Here is an 18255-nt window from a genome sequence, read left to right on the forward strand (position 1 = left end):
TAATTCTTACTATGTTTTTATATTTCTACGTTTAATATTTGTTACTATGTTGTATTAATTTGCTAATGTAAAAAAAATGTTTAAAGGACTTTTATATCACAAAAAACTATTTTGAATGTGTATTGTTAAAAAGGTACGCACGTGATGGAGGGTTCCGGAAAAATGTTAGTTACCGCAGTAGGTGTTAACTCTCAGGCGGGTATTATCTTTACCTTACTGGGTGCTGCTGTTGATCAACAGGAGCAAGAAATCAAGAAAATGAAGAAAGGTACGTATACCGTTGTTGTCTATCGATCGACTGATCGATCGATTACTTTGAATGACTGCACATTTATACGAAGGTTACTAAATTCTTAGAGTATTATGTAATTTTTTTATATATATTATATATATATACACAGTACATGTTTCTCATAAAGTTCTATATTAGGTTCTATCAGATTATTTTTGAGATTGATATCCCACATATTCTCTATCTTTTCACTCTAATGATTTAGTAAACCTATTTCTACTAGCAACTTCTGAATCATTTAGTAAAATGAATCATTTAGTCTGAAATACTATTGAAGATCCGACACATGAATAAATTACGATGCGTTCATAATAGCTCGAGTAGCAAATATATTTTATGGCAATTGTGTCTTGTATTAATAGAAGTTGTTGGTACACTCTATCATATTCCCGCATGATATTTACGAAATGTTTCAAACTGAGTGTAGACGAATCGCAGTGGACGCATGGTTTTGACGTGAATTGGTGTGAATCATTTTTTTTACTATGAATTTTACAACAACCATTTTTTTTCACTCCCTGTACTTTATTCTCTCGATATTGCATTTGCCAACACCGGATTTTATATACTTTTATTAACTCATTAACTAATGTGGTTGTAGAAAACTTGCGTTTCAATTTGTTAATGTTTCCAGAATAGACATTTCTTTCGTGTATATACTTTAGGAAGTAATATAAAACTGCCACTGATACGGTAGTATGCATTATTCTATGGCAAATCCCTTTCATTGACAAACAAATTTTTTTGTTCACTTATTCACGTTATGAAAATTGTTGCGTTGTACGCAAATATCAAAGTGATATTAAAAGTTATATATTATGGGAAATCTATATTCGCGCGCGCGCAAAATTATCTTTATCAAAATTCTATTTATATAGTTTATTAAAAATAATGTCTTTTTCGGGTAATTTTTTCAAGATGCTATTATTTGATTATATCTTCCGTTTGTAAATCATTTGTGTTTTTGTCCCTTTCTAGCTATAAATGTTTTTGCTATATATATTGTTTTTTATCTTTGTCTGATATGTGTATATGAAATTTTATTACTTGATAATTTCAAAATTGATAAAATTCTTATATAATTTTTCAATTCTTATATAATTTTTATGGAAAGTGTCTTAAAAGTTATGTACTTTTCGGATCAAAAGTTCAAGCTTTAAAGTCGTGAATAGTAAATATTTTAATAAGAATTGGACTCTAAAAGTCTTTACGTGATTAAATTTCTATAAAGGAAAAACAATAATTGTCATTTATATAGTTGTATTTCAAATTACATTTTCACCAGAATCTTTCAACTCTTTTCCTCCCTCTTTAATTTTAAATAATGTATCATTTTTTAATTTAGTTTTAATTTAATTAGTACATAATTTTTGGGATATTTTACATATTTTATGAAAAATGAATATCAAAATATCATAATTCTTCTTTTTAATCCATACTCCTTTGTAAATCTTTCGTTATGGCACAACCTAGAAGGTAAACTCGAATTTTACTGACAAATTATTCACACAAGAAATGCACTTTCATGTACTCTTACGATTAACATTAGTGAAATTTTGTCCGTATATCATAGAAGCAATAGTCGCTTCTTTATGTTTGACCTTCTGGGCTGTACCTACTACTTGTCTACCTATTTCATTTGTTAGTGTTAAGTACCCACTTGTGAAAATTAATGAAAAATTGAAAAGAAAAATTATAATCACACACAAATGTAAATTCTTTTATACTGACGCGACTTATTATACCATTGGCATATATATTTTTCAAATAGATTGCTAATCAATTTCATTTTGCATGTATTTTTTTATCTAGAGGCTAAAAAGCAGCGGAAGAAGAAGTCATTACCAGGTGAATAATTCTAAATAATATATCTATATCTATATATATATTATATATATTATTGTTTTTATTATCTCAATATACATATATATAATTATGTGTATATACATATATACACATAGACTCGTGATCATCGAGGCCAAGAAATTAATTGATCATTTTAAGTTCTCAAGACAGCATTCAGTACTTTTTTTGATCTCTATCACTTCATCTCTCTTTCATTTCTTCTGCATTTTGTTCGGGAGTTTTCTTTTTCTTGTATTATTATTTCGATCAATTACATCTATGAACTTTATATTAATGTTGCGTATTCAGAAACATTTTTTCTCGCACTTTCTCTCTCTCTCTCTCTCTCTCTCTCTCTCTCTCTTTTTCTCTTTCTCTGATGACGTTTGATTATAAAGTTTAATTTCTCTTTTTTCGTCGATTATGATTTAAGGGTATCTCTCGGATCTCTGGATGTAGCGAAGAAATGATGACTTTAACTTAAAATCGAGACGTAAAGCAGTGAGATGGTTTAAGGGTTGCATTATTTCAATATATCGAACGCTACATCCTGTGCCGAGAGCGTAAGAGAAGAAACAAAATTGATATTATCCATGCTTTCATGTTCCCTATTTGATCTTTGCGTGTTCTATTGGCAGTGGTTTATATATATATATATATATGCATTTGGACACATTAGCGGCTACCTCGTTCTTGCATATAGCTTCTTGTTTTCTGCATTTTAGTAATGATACAAAATACCCTGGTTTTAATCAGTGTTTCTCTAACATGTAACTGTTGTGTACTTCCGTATTAATCTCGATCATCTCTCATTAAAAAACTTTTTGGCTATCCACCGACTCGAGTAGCATCCAGCATTTAACTAGAATGCTTTTGAGATAACTTATTATATATACTTCTAATTGTAAGTGTAAACAATCGAGATTCAGTCGATGTTGCGATCGATGGAAATCATGGACGTCCGCAGAATTTTTGTCCAGGGGGGACATGATTAAAATTTTTATTTTTTGTTTAAAATTTTTTTAAATTTAATTTCCTTGTTATTTTTTTTCATTTTTTTATATTAAATATACAAATAAATTCCAGTGTTGTTTAATTTTCTTCTAAATTAAAAGGGGGGACATTGTCCTCTCTTGGAATCAGTAAAAAAATTAACACTGGAATTTATTTGTATATTTAATATAAAAAAATGTTTTAAACACAAACAAAATAACAAGGAAATAAAATTTTAAAAAATTAAGAAAGAACAAAAAATAAAATGATCAAAGCAACCCCTTCGGCAAAAATTTTTTTGTTTTTAATTTTTTTTAATTTAATTTCCTTATTATTTTTTTTCATTTTTTTATATTAAATATACAAATAAATTCCAGTGTTGTTTAATTTTCTTCTGGATTAAAAGGGGGGACATTGTCCTCTCTTGGAATCAGTAAAAAAATTAACACTGGAATTTATTTGTACATTTAATATAAAACAATGTTTTAAACACAAACAAAATAAAAAGGAAATTAAATTTTAAAAAATTAAGAAAGAACAAAAAACAAAAAAATTGAATCCGGACGCCCATGATCAGAGCAACCCCTTCGGCAAAAAGTCGAGGTGTGCGATCGCTCGGGCCGATTGAGCCTCGATTGACCATAATATGTATAAAAAACGACGAGGGGACGCAGTCTAATCTTGACATGGTAAATCAAGGAGATGAAACGGTAGAGATTACCGGGAACAGTCACGTGACCGGAAGCGGCGGAGGAGGCGGCGGTGGCAAGCACGAGGGTGGCGAGAATCATCACGCGCCCGCGCCCGCGAGCGCCGCGGAAAGCGGGAAGAAGGAGAAGAGTGTTCTGCAAGCCAAGCTAACTAAACTCGCCATACAGATCGGTTACGCCGGCTCGACCATCGCGGTGCTCACCGTCGTCATTCTAATCATACAGTTCTGCGTGACGACCTTCGTCATCGAGGGCAAGCCGTGGCGAAACACGTACGCCGGTGATCTGGTGCGGCATCTGATCATCGGTGTCACGGTGCTCGTAGTCGCCGTACCCGAGGGTCTTCCCTTAGCCGTCACCTTGTCGCTCGCTTATTCCGTCAAGGTGAGACTCTGCAGATTTGATTTAATTTTTTAAAAAATTTCCCAGCAAACACAGTATATAAATGTTATATACTTAAGCATGTTACATGTAACGTATATGTTAGTTGTAATTTCCCACTCATAGATGTAACATTTTTAATATTACATATATTATATTGTAGTTACATTGTCATTATATCCCAAGATAGCACTGACTTATCAATACATCAATGTGCTATTTGGTATATAATTACAATATAACTATAATGTAATATATGTTATATTAAAATGTTACATCTATGAGTGGGAGATTACAACTAACATAGATGTTATATGTAACGTACACGTTATATTACCTGTTATATTCCGTTTTATTATAGCAATGTAACAATTATATATCGGTGTTTGCTGGGATCAATTATTCTTTTACCCATTTTCTTCTCAAATTGCGCCTCGTTTTTGTTCCTCCTTTCTCTCCCTCAGAAAATGATGAAGGACAACAATTTGGTACGTCACTTGGACGCCTGCGAGACTATGGGTAACGCCACCGCCATTTGCTCGGACAAGACCGGCACCTTGACTACGAACCGCATGACCGTAGTACAGTCGTACATATGCGAGAAGATGTGCAAGACGACGCCGAATTTCTCGGACATACCGAACCACATCGGCGAACTGATCATACAGGCCATCTCCATCAATTCGGCGTACACGTCGCGAATAATGGAGTCGCAGGAACCTGGCGAATTGTCGATGCAGGTCGGCAACAAAACCGAATTTGCCTTACTTGGATTCGTATTAGCCCTGGGCAAGAAATATCAAACCGTGCGGGACGATAATCCTGAGGAAATCTTTACGCGGGTGTATACGTTTAATAGCGTAAGAAAGAGCATGTCTACCGTCGTTCCCAGGAAAGGCGGTGGATTTAGGCTCTTCACCAAGGGCGCTTCCGAGATCATCATGAAGAAGTACGTATTCGCTCATTTCTTTCATTTTTTCTATTTGAGACTCTTATCATTTATTAAAGGAATTCTTTTTAAGTCGTTGAAAAAATATCATTCGAGACAATGTTTTAAAATTTAATTTTAATTTTCTTTAGATTATCTAAAGAACGAGAATTCATGAAAGTTGAATGTTTGATCGATCGAAAAAGGAATAATCGATTTGATTGCAGATGTGCCTTTATATATGGTCGCGATGGTCATCTGGAGACATTTACCAGAGACATGCAAGAGCGTCTGGTAAAGAACGTGATCGAACCCATGGCATGCAACGGACTGCGCACCATCTCCATCGCTTATCGCGACTTTGTTCCCGGCAAGGCGGAGATCAATCAAGTTCACATCGACAACGAGCCCAATTGGGACGACGAAGATAACCTAGTGAACAATCTCACCTGCTTGGGCATCGTCGGTATCGAAGATCCGGTACGACCCGAAGTACCGGACGCAATTAGGAAATGCCAAAAGGCCGGTATTACCGTGCGCATGGTGACGGGTGACAATATAAACACCGCGCGATCCATCGCGCTCAAGTGTGGTATTCTCAAGCCGAACGAGGACTTCCTCATTCTCGAGGGCAAGGAGTTTAATCGCAGGATTAGAGACAGCAACGGCGAAGTGCAACAACATCTCCTGGATAAGGTGTGGCCAAAATTGCGAGTACTTGCCAGGTCATCGCCCACCGATAAGTACACCCTGGTGAAGGGCATCATCGACAGCAAAGCGACCGAGAGCCGCGAGGTCGTGGCGGTGACTGGTGACGGCACGAACGACGGTCCGGCCTTGAAGAAGGCCGATGTCGGCTTCGCTATGGGCATCGCCGGCACGGACGTCGCTAAAGAGGCGTCCGACATCATCCTGACGGACGATAATTTCTCGTCGATCGTGAAGGCGGTCATGTGGGGCAGAAATGTCTACGATAGCATCGCCAAGTTTCTGCAGTTTCAACTGACCGTCAACGTGGTCGCCGTGATCGTCGCTTTTATCGGTGCTTGTGCCGTGCAGGACTCGCCGCTCAAGGCAGTACAGATGTTGTGGGTAAACCTAATCATGGACACGTTAGCGTCCCTCGCCTTGGCTACCGAAATGCCTACGCCCGATCTACTCCTCCGTAGACCGTACGGTCGCACAAAACCACTCATTTCCAGGACAATGATGAAAAATATTCTCGGTCAGGCCTTGTATCAGTTGAGCGTAATTTTCACGCTTCTTTTCGCCGGTGAGTACCGCCTCCCTTGGTTCTCCCCCTTGCGATACTCTCTCGATTTCTCCTTCGAGTCTCAGTCCACCTCCGTCGAACAGGCGGAACGTTCTAAAAACTTCCGCGATCGACTGCCGCAGGTGACCTGATGCTCGACATCGACACGGGCCGCGGAGTCGCGGCGGCGGGCGGCGGACCCACGCAACACTTCACCGTCATCTTTAACACGTTCGTCATGATGACTCTTTTCAACGAATTCAACGCCAGGAAAATTCACGGTCAGCCCAATGTCTTCCAGGGAATATTCACCAACCCCATCTTCTATTCAATTTGGATCGGCACGTGTCTCTCGCAAGTAAGTATCTATTCAACCTATATCAATGTGCATATTAGAGAATGTTGTTATTAAATATTAAACCTCCACATCTGGCATTTGCACTGAACTTAGGTCCGGTTCCATAATTCTCTTTAACCGAAGTTTAACTCGTTACGAACCAATCCTGATTAGGTTTAACGAGTTAAACTTCGATTAAAGCGAGTTGTGGAACCGGGCCTTAATAATATATAATAACTCTCATGGGCGTCCGCAGAGGGGAACAAGAGGGGAAAAATTAACCATTTGCTTTCTTTTTAAATAAACGCTCAAATTTATTTGCATATTTCATATAAAAGAAATTAAAATAAAATAACAAAAAATTTTTTTAAATTAAACAAAATTAATTATGCTCCCTTCTGAAAAAAATCCTGCAGACGCCTATGATGACTCTATTACTAATCTTTTATTAATAAAATGTAAAATAATGGTCAGCTAATTTTTATAACTTAAATAATGTTGCTTTATCTATTTTTTAAAAATAGAATCGTGTATTTTTTTATAGGTGGTCATCATACAATACGGTAAAATGGCATTCAGCACCAGAGCGCTCACGTTAGACCAGTGGTTGTGGTGCCTGTTCTTCGGAATCGGTACGCTAATATGGGGCCAAATAGTTACGACTATTCCTACACGCCGAATTCCCAAAATTCTTTCGTAAGTTAAAATTACGTACTCTTACACATAAACACGTTTTTTGTTTGTTTTTTGAGCACAGAATCGAGGTTTGTTGCATTAGAGAAGATGATTGTTTACAATACTTTTGGTTTTTAAAGAGAAAACTTTTTAAAACGGATGAGATTATATATTCATGAGACATTTATCAACTTTATCTTCGATAATGAAAATCTTCATTAACTAATTAATTAATATATAATAGTTTTGGAAGTAAGCTAATCATGGAAATTCTCAATTTCTTACATCGGTATGTAAAGATCAACTGCATAAAGGTATAGAGGATGAAAGACTTTTCAATAAGTAAACTGTCTTTCAGATCACTGGATGATCATTGTAAATAATACATCAACATTGTGCTGAAATCTTTCATAACGCTTAAAGTAATCGATTTTATATCTAATAATCTATTATCACATAACGAATTAGCATCTTAAGTCTCATTTGTGGTAGATGCCTTTGCATGCCGAATCTTGAACTCACTCGTGCTAATATGTATATATACATACATATATACACCACAGGATTAGTATCAGTTTTATGTTGAATTGTTTTGAAGAAAATGTTGCCTCCCGATGTTGGAAGCACGCGTGATTATTTTGCTTTGATTTACGATAAACTTGCAAAATAACTGCAAAGTTGTAATACATAAAATACAGTTTGACGTCTTTTTTAAAGTTTGAATCGAATCGAGTCTATAATTACATAAAAAAATACATGTAAATTATTATTTATATAATTGGGACTTGACAAAATTTATATAATCCATTCCTGTAATTAAAAAAAATTATTCATGATTTTTTAGACTATTATTATTAATATACATTTTTTCAAAAAAAAGGAAGAAAAGAGCCGCTATATTTGATCATTAACACAAATGTATATTAATAAATTTGTGTATAAATGTTTCTGTTTCGAAAATTGTTTATTACTTGAAACATCACGTGTAATTGACATTTGTGCGATTCGTAAATTGTGAAAAGAATCGATATGTGAAATCGATCGCGCGTGATCGAATAAAAATAATCATGTGCGCGAATCCCATCCCCCAGGTATTCCATCCCTCGCTCCTCCAACCTTGGAGTAGCTTACGTAACTTGGCCTTAATCGTTGCATGATTACAGCCGTACAGTCGAAATCTACGTACTTGTTTGTGTCGAGTGACCAATAATGACGTGCGCTGTTGCACTAAAAATTTGAGGCACAATCTTCAACGAGGAGGCGGATTAGAAAAAAAACGACGAAGGCGAGAGCTTGATTCAATTTGAAATAACGCCATCGACTAACTAATAATCAATTTCGATTTGTGCGGGAAACAATTCGAGCAATTAATTAATGCTTATTAACACACAAATATTTATATATATATATATATATTTTTTACTCGATTCCTTGGACTTATGCGGTTTCTCAGCGTTCTCTATCTTTTTCTCTCTAACTCTTTCTTTATGTTATATTTTTTTGTCCAATCTTTTCTGTCTTTACCTCTACCTATTTTTGTCTCCCTTCTTACTGTTCTAAATTCCTGTAAATTTCTCGTCTGTTGTATATGATACATATATCCCAGGATATACACGCTTTCACCCAGAAATCATATAATACTCTTAATAATACTCTCATCAACTCTTTTCTTTCTGCTCATCTCTGATCATACACCTGTCCAATTTAGTTTATGGTGAGTCTCTGCCTTCGATATTGTAAAAATGAGATTTTTATTTCTCGAAAAAGAAAATATATGGATAAATCTCATATTTTTACCACATCAAAACTTTTAACTTGCTGATTCTACGACAATTTCATCATCATTGCGCTTTCTGCATCGACAGTTTTCTGCATCTCATCCTCTCTCTCTCTTTCTCTCTCTCTCTTTCTCTTTCGCTTCTCTCTCTCTCTTTCTCTCTCTTTCACTTCTGTCTATTTCTCTTTATCTTTCTTCAAGCTTCTAATTCAGTTCCTAATTCTCAAAAAGAAGCACGGCTCGATGCGTATAGCATCCTCTCCTCTCTCTCGAGGGTGGGATGACATAAGCAAGGGAAAACATAATCTCGAGTCGAGAATATACGCTTTTCTGTTACTATATTCTCTCTCTTTCTCTGTATATACGCGAGTCAAGTGCGCTGCTATAAAATGCTACACCAGCGGAAGGGTCCAGCTGACCAAAGGTTACAGGGAGTGCTCTCTCGGGAAGCTTTTACCACCGAGTGTAGTACGTGCACCGCTTGATAACACAACGGGTCCACCCCGGCTATTCACTTTGTAGAGCGTGTATGTGTGTTATACCGTTTCGTGGGTGAACAGAATCCCGATACCTGCCCTCGCGTACGCATGTACATGCGTTTCTCCTGCTGCAAGGACGACGGACACTGACGGACGGACTGTGTTAACCAACAGCAGAGTATTTGTCGGACCCCGATTAGTGTGTGTATGTTAAACACGATTTTTTGTGTTTCTACTTTCTAAACGGTATCTCTACCCTTCCGTCATGCATTTTTCATCAATGTTTGAGTACTCAAGAAATTGACAGAAGGGCAAATCTCATGTAATCTCGTGTATTTTCAACAATTTCTTCCTGGCATTTTTTTTTCATTTTTTGTGACATTTTGGAAAACAAATCGCTTAAACACGTTTTTTGTGATTCATTTTTTTCTAAACGGTATCTTTACCCTTCTATCAATGCATAATTTTTTATTAATGTTTGAGTAATTGACAGAAGGCTTAATCTTATGTAATGTCGCGCATTTTCGACAATTTTTTGTTCCACTTTTTGTGACATTCTGGAAACGAATCGCTCGACGAATATATTTTACCGGACCGACCCTCGACATGCATCGTCATTATCCCGTCCACCGATGAGTATTATTCTGTACACGAGCTACGAGCTTGCGTGCGAGCCTATAAATAGCAAGGACGGGCGACGCGTAGTCGCGATGGTATGATTTTCGTGTTTGTATCGTTCAACAGGTAAGGAGGAAATCACGTTGCTTTGCACAAAGGTGACGATCTGACACAAAATTGACGATAAATCCCGGAACAAAAAAGATTGATAAGATATTTGGAATAAAGAAAACCAACGAAACGGAAACACAACATATTCCAGCTGATATTCCTAAGCAAAGACGATCAAAGTTAAATCTCCTAATCGTTGAAGGAAGCTGTGTAAACGATTGCAGTTTTTTATGCATTTGCGACAATTATCTTTCTTGCGTATCTTCTTTTCCTCTCTTATTCTTCTTTCCATTTACTGAATGCTGAAATAGGCAGAAAACAAAGAGTTTCGCACATCTAACGCTTTACACTAACATCCTATCACTATATACACTTTTTCATTCATACATCCACATTGCATCCCCTAATTTGTTGCCTCATATACAGATTGTTCATTAACAAACTTGTTTGAACTAATTTTCGAAAATTGAAATAATTTTTCTCTTATCAGGAATTAATCAGATATCATATCTTTTGTATAATATTTCCAAAAAATTAAATATTTTTGCGCGATAAAAAAAACTTTTTGTTATAGAAAAATCAAATGTAAAATTAAGGAGAGAAAAAATATAATCGTTCACAATTTCTTGCAATTCCTATTGAGAGAAAATTATTTCAGTTTATTTCGAATCACCATCACACATGCATCCAATTTTTTTTTCACATTTTTCTGTAACACATCAATCTTCGAGAACCGCACATTTTCTTTTTTTTCACATTTTTTTCTCAAATCATCGCGTGTAGCGTAGCATAGATTAGGGATTCTTCTAAGGAGCGAGGGGAAAAATGGAAAACGATGGTCGGGTGGTGTGCAGTGCGCCGTGGAGGGAGAGCCGGCCGCAAACAATTCAAAAGAAAAAAAAGAAAAGAGAAATTAACAAAGTGGTGGTAGCGCATTCTTTTCCATTGAGTTTTTTAACAGGAAGAAATCAAATCATCGAGTGATGAAGAAATGGTTTCATGTTTTTTTCAAAAACAGATGGGGCCGCGGCCAGCCGGATGATATCGGCGCGATCAATCTAGGAGACGAGAAATTCGACCCAGACTCGGATAAAAAGCCGCGAGCAGGACAAATTCTATGGATCCGTGGTCTAACACGGCTACAGACACAGGTAACTATCCCTATCTCTTTCTCTCTCTTTCTCTCTTTCTTTCTGTCTCTCTATCTATCTCTCTCATTCTCTCATTATCTCATCACTCAACAAAAAAAAGAAAACCAATATTCTCTCGATATTCTCCTCTATCACGTAATACAGAAACGAAACCGGATCTAGCTTCCGGTTCAAGGTGGTGAAACCACACGGTGCTCTTTAACATTAAGACTTTTTTTAAGGATTCTTTCTTCTTTTCCTTTCTCTTTTTTTGCCAACAGAGCGCGCTACCGTTCAACGTTTTTCTATATTCACGTTGAACCTATGCGTGCGTTTATTAATTATTATTATACTAGATACTATATTATTATATACTTATTACGTTACAGAGAATTGAATTTATATTGTTATTACTAACCATTATTATATTATTATTATTATTATTATTATTATTATTATTATTATTATTATTATTATTATTATTATTATTATTACGACAATGACAACACAACTTAACGGGACAAGTGTTTCAGTTTGGACGTTTTATTATGCCTTGGTTTGCATTTTCATTTGAGTTCTACCCTGTAAAGAGAGCCGCGCGCGTTTTTCCACCGCATACCGACCGATAAAACTGATTAAAAAAAAAAAGAAAAAGAAACCAAACCGACGACCGTGCGATAAAAAAAAGTGTCTCAACAGACGACCAAAGTCGATAGACCCGATCGTTGACCGACGAGCTCGAAAGAGAGCACGCGGGAATCGATCGCTGAAGGAAGAGCAAAGAGCCACCGCGAATTTTCACACAACGAGACCCTCGGTGCTCTCACTCTCTCTCTTTCTCTCTTTCTTTCTCTCTTTCAGAGACTCCAGACACGTGTGTCTTTACTCTAATTAGGTACTGCATTTATATACATATATGTGCATATATATGTATATATATGTACGTATATAGACAGGCAAACTCAATCTTCATATACAAGTCTTCGCCTAAGACTAGGTCTAATCTCGATGAGGTCATTTATCTTTGGGTAGGGGAGATCGATCCGCGAGCATCGATCGGTCGATTAGGGTGACAGAACCGAACGGAGAGAAACGACAAACAAGAGACGAGATTAATGCGATTATAAAGTGAAAGGAAAACCCTGAGGATAACTCATAAATGACTCGACCAGGATCACTGATCGCGCATGCACGACTCTTCGACGAGAACCGACGCACCGATAGGATTTGACGCACATATATATACACACATATAATATATATACACGAGAACACACATAGAACTATCTGCCGTAGTAGACGCACAGATTAATGCTTGCTCTCCACCCGTATACCTACCCTTTACGCGAGTAAGTGATGTGGGAGAGACAAAAGGGACAGTTGGGACCGGATGCCAAATATTTTACCACGTAGTTTAGCACAAAGGATCAAACTGCAGCGAAATGCATATATACTGAGTGGTCCATCTGAAACGTGAAACACTTTGAAGACCTCTCCTAGACTCGAAAATACGAAGAAGTCTTCCTGTATTTTTAAATATCAAAGAAAATGTTATGGACATTTCTTTGCAATCTTTAATCTAAGAAATATATTCCCATGTGTTGGCAGCATGTTCAAAATTAGTGCATAATATATAATTAAGACATCTTTAAGAAATCTTATGATACGATATCCAAAAGACATCTTAAAAACACTTTAAAAATATCTTATGCACCAATTTTGGATATTGTCTAGGTATAAGTCACAAATATAGATAAAAAAGGAAATTTAATTAACAACACAGATTCCAAATTCCGTTTCAATTATTTATTTTGTGATCTTTTTCCAATGCAAAACGTTCGTTTTGTCCCAACTTTTCCAATTGTGAGTGCTGTCGTCTCTCCCTCGTCGTTCCTTTTTTTTAAAAGAAGATCGCGAGTGTCGTGACCAATTTATAATACGTAGGGAGAACCACAAGCATCACCGGTTTGAGTCGAGTCTCCTGATAATTGTGTACTTTTTCTGCGTCGACGAGTTTTCGACCTGAGCACGTATATATTTACATTTTTGCGTACCATATATATTATATTATATATATATTTATACGTTCATCTCTCTCCCAATACAGCTTGCATCCACAGTAGATTTCCACAGACAGCCAGAACCAACTTAGCAATGGTCCACGCAGTCCTCAGCCCCAAAATATCTTTCTTACTCTTTTTCTCTCTATCTCTCTCAATCTCTTTCTCTCTGTTTGTGTTTCTTCCTTTTTCCCGATATCTCACATCTCGATTTTTTGCTCCCTCCAGCACCTCCTCCCCTTCTCACTCCTTCTTTATGCTGTCTACACTCCTCTAGTCTTCGTGAAATTACATGTCGGACGCTTTCATCCTGCCCACTCGAAAAGTGCTCCAGAACCCCAAAGTGTGCACACACCAGCACTCTCGTCTCCGAGTCCAGTGATCGATGTCACGTTTCGCCGATCGACAAACTCGGAGATATTCTCTCCCCGCGGGGGTTTACCTCTTTTCAAACTATTGTCGTGAACTATTGTCATAAACTCCGTCCGTGTACCCCGTTTTGGACAAGTCCGCAAGTGAAAAGCAAGGATATTAAATCGATCTACGTATAGCGCACTTTGTAGTAAACTTTCTTCGCTAAACTTTCTCTCTTTCTCTCTCTCTCTTTCTCTTTCTCTCTCTCTTTCTGTCTCTCAGCAGATATATATACCGCTATGTAACTTTCTTTGCTCCACTATTAAATGAACCCTTACATAATACGTTATAGTGCCACGCGAAAACTATTCGCGTAAAGTAGACGTTGCCGAATGACGTTTGTGCATACATCACATTATGCAGGGTGTAATAATAATAATTATCCCACGCCTCGTGTGCAGAAACGGGTAAAGGTTCCTTGGTCCGGCCATGTTGGATTGTGACGTCAGCGGTGAAATAGCACACGCTGAAAATTCTTAGATGTCATTTTTAAGTAAAAAAATATTTTAACATAATTTTAGATGGTTTTTTAACACATTTTAAAAATATTCCGAAAACTATTTTCTTCCCTTGAATTAATTAACCGTAAAATAATTGAAACATCGGACTTTGTCATGTGGAATGTCACAGTCATTTTACAGCTGTTGATTAATTACAAAGAGAAAAAATTAGTTTTCGGTGTATTTTAAAAATATACTAAAGTTATCTAAAGTTGTGTTTCATCAAAATATCTAAAAATGATACGCAAAAATTTTCAGCGTGTATTTTCTGGCCTCTGACGTCACAATCTAACATAGTCACGGTGAGGACCAAGGAGCCTTAAATCGAATAAAAAAGTCTTCTACTGTTTTACGATTTTTGCAGAAATTAATTAAAATAGATTAGCCAATTCATGCGACAAGAGATAATCCAATGTTGCTAATTGACTGATGTTTTTTAATTTAATTTCGTATTAATTGTTGCGAAGATCGCAAGACGACAGAGAACTTTTCTACTCGGTTTAAGTCGCTACATATCTATACACGAGAGGTGATTATTATCAGACGCCTCGTACATCCGTTGATAAAATATTAGACTGAATAAATTGTTACAGGTATTATATAAATTATATGCATTTATTTTTTGCGCTGAAAAATATATCATTTACGATGATGTCAATTGGCAGCCTTGTCTACTATCAGTATTACGCGTAAAAATAGCTCCTTCTTATGCATAAAGAGTATATATCTAAATCCGCCACTTTTATGGGACGTGTAATTAGCCGGTGAAACGAACTTTGATTGTTACGCGTTTCTCAGAAGACCGAATAAAAGATTCATCCGCTCTATTGTCCTTAGCGCGGCCTTAGTAGCTGCCGTTTCTATCGATTTTACGATTGAAGCGGAAGACTCTACTGTCTAAGTTAAAGTAGATGTTGCCGAACGACGTTTGTACATATATATATATACCTCTATCTGTTGATAATATTAGAATAGATCGTTATTATACAGGCATATTATATATAAATTATATGCATTTATTTTTTGCGCAATTGAAAAAAAAATAATTATTTACGACGATGTCTACTACTATATCGATCAGTATTCCAGGGTTTTAATGATTGTGGTCCGTTTCTCGTCGAAGAATCCTTAAAACATCCGATAACACTCTGTACGATGATTGCGCAGCGAAGTATATATACTATATATATAGTAATTTGTAGTAATGTCAAATATTTATTTATCTATCTGTCCACATCTATCTATCTATCTATTAATCTATTTATATCTATCTATATATCTATTTATCTATCTGTCTGTCTATCACTTTGGCGGCTCGGGCTGTAGCGCGACAAAGATAACGACATCGCTGGTCCGTTGCAGCTGTTACAGCCGATGTGATAAAATAGAAAGAGAAAAAACAAACGAATGCACGAATTGCACACAACGTTGAGTAAAATAGCAAAAAGTCTAGTCCAACTAGAGAGAACTCGCGACGACACGTATTATTTCCTTTCTCTCTTTCTCTCTCTCTCTCTCTCTCTCTTTCTCTTTGTCTATCTTTCTACCAATTTTTATATACTATTCTATATATACATATATATATATAGTTACACTTTATACTCTCTATATTGTCTTTATATATTCTCTTCCTCTTATTTTCTCTGTAACTTCGTCTGTTTCGCACAGTCAACGGTCGATAAATGTTCAATATATATATATCATGAGAAGCACACGTTAACACATGAACGGTTTATGTTAAGTAAGACGAAAAAAAGTAATAGAAAAGAAATAGAAAATCGAACAGACAATTAAAGAAAAAAAAGACGGAAAAAAGTGATAAGACGACAAAAAGAAAATACAATACCAATGGAATGTCACGTGAAGCTAATGATGTAAAACTGGATGTGTCACCTACTTTCAGACGAGCAATAGAACTCTGGTGCAGAATGTATCTGTGACAGGCAGATCCCCTTCTCAGGATTACTACATGGTTAGTCCGCAAGTCCACTATCATCCGCAAGTTTGATCATTGTTTGACCGTGTTATATAAATAATAATCTGATTAACCGTTTCTCTCTATATATTTATCTATACGTATATATATTTTTATCAATTTTTTTCCTCTGATACATATATATATTCTAATTTTTTTTTGCGACACTTCTTTGATCGATATGTATACTATGTATTATGATTTCCTACAAGCAGACCTTTTCAGTTTTGCCTTTTATGTTCTCTGTTTCTTTCTCTCTCTTTCTCTCTATCTCTCTCTTCTACTACTCTACTTACTGCTATTACTACTACTACTACTTATCTGTCTTTCTACACACGTCTCACAATGTCTGCATTTTGTTTAACAAGTAAGTGCTTGCGGACTGCGAGTCTCAATTAATATTTTTCGCCCGTGTGCTTATTATATATATATACATATATATATATTATTACTACATGCGACACACCCATGTTTGTGGTTGATTTTAAATTGTTCTCCACAAATTAACAAAGAAAAGGCAAAAACCAGCAGCTAATATATATATTACATAATATAAATTATATAAAATATATATAATATATATATTAGCGTCGAGCAATTTGCATTGCCATTGCGCCGTTGTGTGGCAGCTAACAATAACGCTCCTGTTGTGATATTTTTTTCTCTTTTTTCTTGTATCACTTATTATTACACACCTGTCTCTCTGTGGATCCTGTGTCGCGGGATACGATCGTGTATCCTGCTTCTCCCGGTGTCACAATTCGTCCTATGTGTCTCTGTGAAGCGAGAACGCTTAAATATACGTAAATGGGGCGCATGTGTTCGATTAAATATCACGCTCCCGTGACAACGAAAAAAAGAAAAAAAAACAACCAACCACGCTATCGTTGTTGTTGTCGCAGCCCGCGAGAGACATATTGATGGCTTTGATGGCGTTCGATGGACGTTAATTATTACGATTACGACCGTTTTGGCTGCCGTCATACGCTTTTCTCTCGATTGTCTCTCTCTTTCTCTCTCTCTCTCTCTCCACCGTGTTACTTCTTTCTCTATTTTTGTTTTAATTTTTATTTTCTCTCTTCTTTCTCTTCTCTTTTTTTTTTGGTTTCTATTTTTTTTTTCTACACACACTTTCCTCTAAGATGTTGCATGTACGTGTATGTGTGCGTTTTCGAAGACGCTCGTCGATTGACCGAACTAGAGTCGTCGAGGAGACGAGCCGCGAAGCAGCTTTTTCGAGTGACGTGATCAGAGATGTGTAAAACTGGCGCTAACTGCGGTGTGTGCTACATATTTCCGATGTTTCTCGATCTGCCATCAACGCTGTTCCCGGAAATGTTAGTTAAAATTGACTGAGGTCTTTTTTCCCTTAATCTCGGTTGATTTCTCAAGTCAACTCCAGACTCCCGTAGTTCTTTAGGATCTTGAATCTCGTACGCTAATTCTCTTGAATACCTTACTTCCGGTCCCCCGGGTCCTCGAAAGGAGAATCAACTGGACCCCAGTCAACCCCAGTTAACGTTAATTAACGTTCCAAGGAACGGCCCGCTAAAACACACTAAAAGCCTCTGTCTAACAAGTCTTTCTTTTTTTCTTTTCTGGATCTATGTTTCGCTTTCTTGTGTGTGTGCGTGCGTGTGAGCATTGTCTTTGTTTCTTTTATTTTTTTTCTTACTTCCGGCACACGACTCGTCCTGGTCGGCCGGCTTTTTTCTCCTAAAATCTAACTACACGCGCCGTACAATTCGCTTTCCCTTTTTCTCTCTCTCTAACTCTCC

The 18255-nt window shown here is 36.5% G+C and overlaps 1 protein-coding gene across 19 annotated transcripts in view; it reads left to right on the plus strand.

Annotated features, from left to right (window-relative positions):
- PMCA (plasma membrane calcium-transporting ATPase 3) overlaps nt 1–18255 on the plus strand; it is a 96944-nt gene that overhangs the window by 38921 nt on the left and 39768 nt on the right. For 11 of the 19 annotated variants that reach the window (XM_085484510.1, XM_085484511.1, XM_085484522.1 and 8 more), the window contains 8 exons: nt 134–268; nt 2105–2140; nt 3830–4224; nt 4686–5170; nt 5377–6422; nt 6545–6759; nt 7283–7434; nt 11417–11549. In XM_085484510.1, coding sequence (XP_085340636.1) covers nt 134–268; nt 2105–2140; nt 3830–4224; nt 4686–5170; nt 5377–6422; nt 6545–6759; nt 7283–7434; nt 11417–11549 — 2597 coding nt within the window. Of the gene's footprint in view, nt 1–133; nt 269–2104; nt 2141–3829; nt 4225–4685; nt 5171–5376; nt 6423–6544; nt 6760–7282; nt 7435–8576; nt 8783–11416; nt 11550–16405; nt 16475–18255 lie in introns of those variants that run through there. The other 8 variants (XR_014925096.1, XR_014925095.1, XM_085484521.1 and 5 more) reach the window with 4 other exon arrangements.

Source organism: Nylanderia fulva, unplaced genomic scaffold (assembly GCF_048542155.1).
Source record: "Nylanderia fulva isolate GAGA-0341 unplaced genomic scaffold, ASM4854215v1 Scaffold3, whole genome shotgun sequence".
Classification (NCBI taxonomy): domain Eukaryota; kingdom Metazoa; phylum Arthropoda; class Insecta; order Hymenoptera; family Formicidae; genus Nylanderia; species Nylanderia fulva.